At 30.7% G+C, this 7794-nt stretch overlaps 1 protein-coding gene across 1 annotated transcript; it reads right to left on the minus strand.

Annotated features, from left to right (window-relative positions):
* Positions 1-252: 252 nt before the first annotated feature.
* LOC112511691 (protein MIZU-KUSSEI 1-like) lies at positions 253-1114 on the minus strand. Its single transcript, XM_025117402.1, has one exon. It carries the CDS (start codon positions 1064-1066, stop codon positions 353-355), a length of 714 nt encoding a protein of 237 aa, XP_024973170.1. The 5' UTR covers positions 1067-1114; the 3' UTR covers positions 253-352.
* Between the last annotated feature and the right edge of the window lie 6680 nt (positions 1115-7794).

The raw sequence follows: 7794 nt of genomic DNA on the forward strand, positions 1-7794 counted from the left end.
TACCTGTAATCTTAAATTTTAAGTAATATGCATTAATACACAATACTTCATACATAAAAAATAATTTTTAAGAATTTTTATCAAATGCTTTATAATATAGTATAGATACGTATCATATTATACTAATTTTTGGTTTGAACTGAAAATACAAATAAATTAAAATCCAAAGAAACATGTTTGAATCTATATTATTTTAATTAATTTCGATGAAAAAAATTAAATAATATAATGAATTTTCAGTTCAATTAAATTAATTCCCAACCAAAAATTAGATTTTTGTTTTGATTTACATCATCAATATCAATACAAAACCCTAATTAAAAATATTGGATCATATAATATATGCTTATTTTTAATGTATTCTTACAAAGAAAATGCTGAGTTCTTGGCCATCTGCAGCACCTTCAGGATTAATCATATGAAAAGCTTCTGAATCTTTGCTTCCCACCACTCTATCAAATCTTGCTCTCATATAAGTCAACTCACCGTCCACCGTCGACTCCTTTTCCGACAACGCCGGCAGAACTCCGGCACCCATCGACACTCCCCGGAGCGACTGCATGACATGAAGTTCATCATCTGTCATATGTTTTCTTCTTATCGAATACCCATATTTCCTCCCATTACAATAAACTCCCCACACGTATTCCTCCAAAACCTTCTTCTTATGAGTTTTTGTTTCACTTTCCAGTGACAACCTCACGATATCCGACGCCATTTCTTTCTGGAACGCCGTGGAGCTCATGGGAAGTTCGATCACGAAGATTGGGAGACGGTGTGGATCTTCTTGAATGGCTAAGCTTACTCTTCCTCTCCGGTAACCAAATAGGGTTCCGGTGGTGGCATGATCTGTGAGAAGCTGCTTTCTTGGCCGGCCTAAAAGTGCTACCATCTTGCAACCGGAGGTTAACATGGGAAGAAGCTTGAACATGCGAAATATCCCACCACCACCGCCGCCGCTGCCACGGCTCTTTGATCGTTTTTCCCGATTGGTGGTGTGCTGTAACAACGATACCAGAGCTGGATTCTCCATTTGATGGAAGGGGCTGGAGTGGACAGAAGGCATTATGTTAATAAGGTTATAAATTCAAGGTGTGTGGAAGGTACCTTATAAATTTATAGAAGGATTTAAAAGTCAGGAAGGTTGTTTTAGAATAAATATGGATTTAAATACCATCAAACTAAATGTTTTATAAATGATAATCTATGTCATATATATATATATATATATATATATATATACACACACACACCCGAGGGACAAATTCAAATGATAACCATAAATATTTTGAGAAACAAAGAACCAACTACTCATAAGTTCTTTATTATAAATATCGTGACAGATATTCATAATGAATACCAACTATATTTATGAGTTATTCATGAATATCATTTCATTGTTGATGATATTCATTCAAGATATTCATAATGAATATCATCAACAATATAACTCATAAATATAGTCGGTTTTCCGGTTCACAAAATATTTATGCTTCTCATACTCCATATATATGGTATATATATATAATTAAATTTGTTGTAAACATGAAATTGACCAAAATAAGAAAATAAATTTGATTGATTTATTAATAATTAAATCTAATACTTTTTTGTTGCCATTTGCAATATAGTTTCATTCAAGTGGGAACGGAAAAGGGTGTCAAAAATGAACTAAATAGCCCTATTTGGTTAGAGCTAGCTCGGCACCCAAAATACGTTCATGGAATAGGGGATCACTTGTACCTACCATCGAAGCATCCTTAACATCCAATAATCTATGAAAAACATCAGTAATTTCATATGAATCTCAAGAAACATCGATCGTTCTGGTAAACCTAAACGATTCGACCCTCATAAAAGGTTAAGTGATGGGTGGCTAGACCAACCTGGACTCCATAGTTATAATAGTTAGGTTCATAATCTAAGGAAACAAGAGGTGGGTGAGAGGGTCCAATGGTTGATGTGACCAAGTTCATAGTGATGAAAAGAAGATAAGAGGGGTGGTGGTTGGACCACAACTTGTGTGGGGAAATTTATGATAAAAAAGAATTGGGGGGATAAAGTTAAATTGTTAGATGGGTATCCACACTTTCCTTTAATAAAATTTATTATTATCAATTAATATAAATATAATATAATTTTTTTAATTAACCTGGATATCTAACCCGTTACGTGGACTATGGGGCCATGAGGTCCCCGCCAATAAATTTTTTTTAATCTCAGAGCAACTACCTGCTTTGCAGATAGTCTGAAGTCACCGCATTTGAACCTCCGTGACCACAAGGGGATTTTTATTCCTCCTTGGAATTGGACCTGAGACTTCCTGATATTTTTGATCTTTGGAGCTAAGCTCAAACCAATCAGACATCACTATTTTTTAAACATGGGTTTTCATGGTCATATATAGACAAACTTTCTTAGTTGAATCTTAATTTAAAGGGTATTTTTTAATTATTTAATGATTAATCAATAATTTGGAAGAAATTATGTGACAAAATCAAACTTATAAAATAATATTATATAATTGTTGGAAGAATGAACAAGAAAGGCAATGGTATTTATTATGAGCATATGAGGAATGGTGCTTTTTCTGAACATTTTAACATGGGGTGTTTCAACATGATCTCCCTTGGCTTTATTTTATGCCTTTTTCCCCATTCTTATTAGGTGTTATTAGAGCTGTAAACGAGCCGAATGTTCAACGAATCGTTCGTAAACCGTTTGACGGGAAGTTTGTTTATGTTCTAAAATTAATATATAATCTTTTTTTTATTTACTTTGAATTCAAATAATATTTATTTATGTTCGATTAACCCGTTCGTTTAACATGTTAACGAATGAACATAAACGAACACGAACACGAACACACCTTATTTCTAAACGAACAAACACAAATACAAAGATTGTCGTTCGTTTACCGTTCATGTTTGATCGTTTGTTCGGTTAAGTTAGACGAACGAACATGAACAAGCCTCCATTCGTGTTCATTCGGTTCATTTACAACCCTAGGTATTATCTACCCATTCATTCCCTATAAAACGATCATAAAATTAACTATTTGGCTTGTAGTAATGTTAATCAATGGGTAATTTACCGTATCATGAAGATCAAAAATATCCGAGGTTCAAATTTTGATTAAAAACTGGTATATATACCATTCTTTAAAGTGTCTTTATTACACCAGTTTCTTGGACATCATGATATTGAACTCGAACATATGTTAATTAAATGAATTACAGAACATATACCGCAATTACAGATAATTAAGTAAATAAATAAACCTAAAGACTATGTATTTGTATCAAAATGGGACAAGGGAGATGGGACTTGTCACTTTGCTTTGAAGTGATATATTTCTTTGTTTCGCAATCGAATTGAGACCCTCTAACCAGATGATGTACCTTTGCAACAAGATAAACTTGAAACGTGTTCGATATGTATGATTTGATATTTCAATTACCAAATATATTCATGCCTTCTAAAACTTTGTACGAATCCATCACACTCACATTTCGATGAAATGGTTACTGGATTTTCGCTTTCTTTTGTCTTGTATTCTTGCCTAAAATAAATCAATCATATTGAGAAATCAATACGTGTCAAAGCACATGCCACGTAAAACCTTTCGAAGCACTGTACTATCTCTTTGAACTCATGATAAAACGCCTAACGACTATTTGGAGAAAACGACAAGACCTGACTTTGAATGTGTCCCACAATATTTTTTGACATGTAGATTGGCTCATAAGAATCAAAATATACAGGGGGAAATCAAATAAGGACCATATAATGTCGATAGTTGTGAGAACTGATTTAACGTAAATTATTTGACATGAAAAACGTACAATGTTGTTTGATATATAATTATAAACAGATGTAATATATTGTTTCAAATGTGAGACAAAATATGTCCATATGTTGCACATACGGAACACACCTATACCCATAAACACCCCCACTCTCCACATATACGAATAATATTACCACCTTGAATCCTATTATAATGGTTCGTAATATATTTGTGGTTCTCATTTGATTTTTCATCCATTTGCTTCCTGTATATATATTTGGAGGGGGGGGGGGGAGAGAGAGAGAGAAAGAGAGTCATGTTCATACCAGAACATTAACTAAATAAAAGAATAAGAAAACGATAAAATCACATCTATTTTTTACACAATTTTATCATTTTAAAATAAAAGAGCGCTTTTTATAAGAGTATGATATGATATGATATGAACTCTGAAATGACAACTTGTGATAGAAAGATGCTTAACAAACATTAGAGAAATAAGTGTAGTACATGTCCATCAATGTAACATCTTAAAAGCCACCATATACACACAAAATGGTTGGTTTCCATGGATTAATTAAGCGGTTGGTTAGAACATATATCGTCTTTTAACCTGATCGATATTAACAACCTGGATTTTTCAAGTTATATCTATGGATTTGAAACTTGTTTTTTATCGTTAAAAATATCAGCAATATAATTAATTATTAATTTTTAAAGGTATTTCATTATGAAAAAATTAGTCTGCAACTGTGTTCTAATATTATTAGTGATGAGTTCAGATTTCATTAATCCAGTCAGTCAAATTTTGTTATTTTGTTTTCATTTATCATAATTATTAATTCTTATCAATAATGATTTATTTTGGTTAAAAATAGAATATTTTTGTTAAACTTATAAAATAACTAAGGGGCTGTTTACTAAATGCTTACTCGGGTAAGCGTTTACCAAGTAACATTACCTCACTGAATGAATATAGTAAGGACTAAGAATCTTATCCAGTAAGAGCGAGACAATGATCAAGAGTCATACCCGGTAAGTAAGGGCGACAACTCTTACCACGGTAAGAGCTTACCGGGTAAATTGTTGTATACTATGTCGTTTTGATGAACTAAAATCTTACCCGGTAAGTACATAATAGTGTTAAATTTTACCGGTAAACACTTACTGGGTAAGTGTTTGATAAACGACCCCTAAATGTTATTCTCATGTAGTTTACACCCCATAACTTGGATCAACATATGTGACTCAACAAAGATTTTTAACCACTTTTACATTCATTACTCAATTGCTAATTCACTATCACATTTTAAATTAGGCGCAGGTGGTAGAATAAAAGGGTCGATTACAGATCAAAATGACCATTTTAGTATATGACAAACAAATCAGATGAGGTCGGATAAGTACGTCACTTTGGGATTAGCCGGTTCGCATACCGGGTTGGATATCCAGATTAATCAAAATTTTTTAATAAAATAACAATATAAATAATTTTGAATGTTAAACGATTTAGAGAGGTATAAATATTTGAACGTGTGCATTTAACCTTTCAACCTGTGTTAAGATAAATGCATTAAATTCCCCTCTAGAATTACGTAGTGTTCTTGCTAATAAAAGATCGACACCATCTATAGCAAAGATCGATTTCCCTAAACAACATTGGACACTAGATTTCTCAATCACGATGTGATAGATGATTTGGTAATTGTCGTTTAAAATTAAGCGACAAGTTATTAGATACATCTCCGTTCGTTAGGCAATATGTGCTCCAATACAAAATGGTACTAAATGATGCGACACACGTTACATAAATTCTAAATCACTTTTGACGGTCGACTTTTCCAGTCCAAAAAGTCGGACCCCGTGAACAAAAACTAGTTCTGAAATCATACAACAAATTAATACTAAAATCGACTCAAAGTTAATTTATTGGAGATACGAAATCTTACATCGAGTTTGGTGTGTTATTATTTGTTTGCACCTATTTTTTCATCATTTTTCACGGTTACAAGTTTGGTCCCTAGATTTTGAGATATGTGTATTTTTATTTTTAGAAAGGGCTAACATTTGCATGTTTATTAATTACTAGAAGGGTACTCACGCAATATAATGAGATACATCTTGATTTTAATGTTTTCTTTTATTTTTTGTCTCTGCCAATATTATAACACGGTTTTGTATGGTTTTGAGAAAATGATAGTGTTTTTAAGTTTGAATAAACTATATTTGAATATCCCATAAGAAGTTGAAAAGAAATATCAATATTAGAATCAAATTAAGTATTTTAAAGTTCTCGTTTTTTTGTGTAATTTCTTTAATTTGATTTTTTATTATAATGTAATAATGAAGTAATTTATTTTCGGTTTAATAATATAATTTTTAATTAAGATTATAATTAAGTATTTTCTTAAATGTTAATTATTATCCTAATTATATTTTAAAATGAGATATTTATCCTATATTTGATTATGTTTATCTATAATTAGTTACACAAATTCAAAATGAAGTTTATTAAGGTGTATTTACGCACAATTTACATGTATTTTTGAACTTTAAGTAATATGCATCAATAAACAATAATTTATGCATAAAAATGATTTTTAACAGTTTTTTTTTAATCAAATGCTTAATAGTATAGTGTAGACATTTATAATTTTAAGATTGAATTTTAATCAATTGAATTATGCACTCACCTTATTTTAAAAGTTAAATGTTTTTTTTAAATATGATAACATACATAATTAAAATACATCAATAATCATAAAACACGAAAAGATAATGGTTACATGTATTATTACATAACATGATAATCTAAAATGAACGTGATCTCGAAGCACCAATTGAAGCTGCAAGAGAAGTGCCAATGATAGAGGTTCAAACAATGATTTTATTCCTAATTAATTATACAATTTCTTAAGTTAGTGTAAAAAACAAAACTTATGGGTAAGAATTTGTAATATCTAATAATCTAAGGGCATTATTTAAAATTTATGTAATCGGATAAAAGGAATATACATTTTATGTAAGATTTGGTGTTACACAATGAAGAAAAATTATTATTCACACCAAATTTTACACCAGTTTTTATGGATTTGATGTAACTTCAGTGTTAATCATTGGAGATGCCCTTCTGCTTAAGCAATAAGACATGCTTTTTGTCAGATTTTTCACAAAATTAGGTGGCTATTAAATTCTCCTAAATATTCATCTGAGAAAATGTTTAAAAAAACTCCGATGAACTATCATGGTTTGATATTAAATTCCTAAACTATTTTTTGTACAAATAAATCCTTAAACTTACTAAAACCTATAAAAACCCAATGAACTTTCATATTTTAAGCAATTAGGTTCCAATACATTTGTTTGGACGAATAAATCCTTACATTTATATAATGAAAGCGATATATCATTTCTCGATTGATATATCTAGATCAGTTCAAAGTACCATGATCCAGTAAAAATGATTAGATAACATTTTCCTTATTCATTTTATTTTTCAGATTCACATGGGAATAATAAGGGAATCTAATATTTACTTATTTTTCAAATTCAAATAACAATAACAGGGTCATAACAAACACCTGTGATTGTTTTTCATTAAAATATGAAAAATAAACAAGAGTTAATAAAAATGATGTATTTTTTTTCGTTTTATGGGTTTGTTGTACACTTTCTACTGATTTGTTGATATATGGAAAAAGAAAGGGTAAATTTGTTTTGTTTATAAGTTTATTCGTTCAGGAAAATGTTCAGGGACCTAATCGCTAAAAATATAAAAGTTCGTTGAGTTTTTCTCAGTTTTGGTAAGTTTAAGGATTTATTTGTTCGATTTCATAAAGTTTAGGTAGCATTTGATACGCAAACATGATTGGATAGGACTTGACATGAATGCACAAGACAAGAGAGTAAGACTAGACTGGACAGGACAAGACAAAACAAGTGTTTGTCTTGTGTTTGGTATAACTAGGGCTCGACATGACATAACTAGACAAGTTGCCCCCAAA

The sequence above is a fragment of the Cynara cardunculus genome, assembly GCF_001531365.2.
Source record: "Cynara cardunculus var. scolymus isolate 2C chromosome LG 4, CcrdV1, whole genome shotgun sequence".
Taxonomy (NCBI): domain Eukaryota; kingdom Viridiplantae; phylum Streptophyta; class Magnoliopsida; order Asterales; family Asteraceae; genus Cynara; species Cynara cardunculus.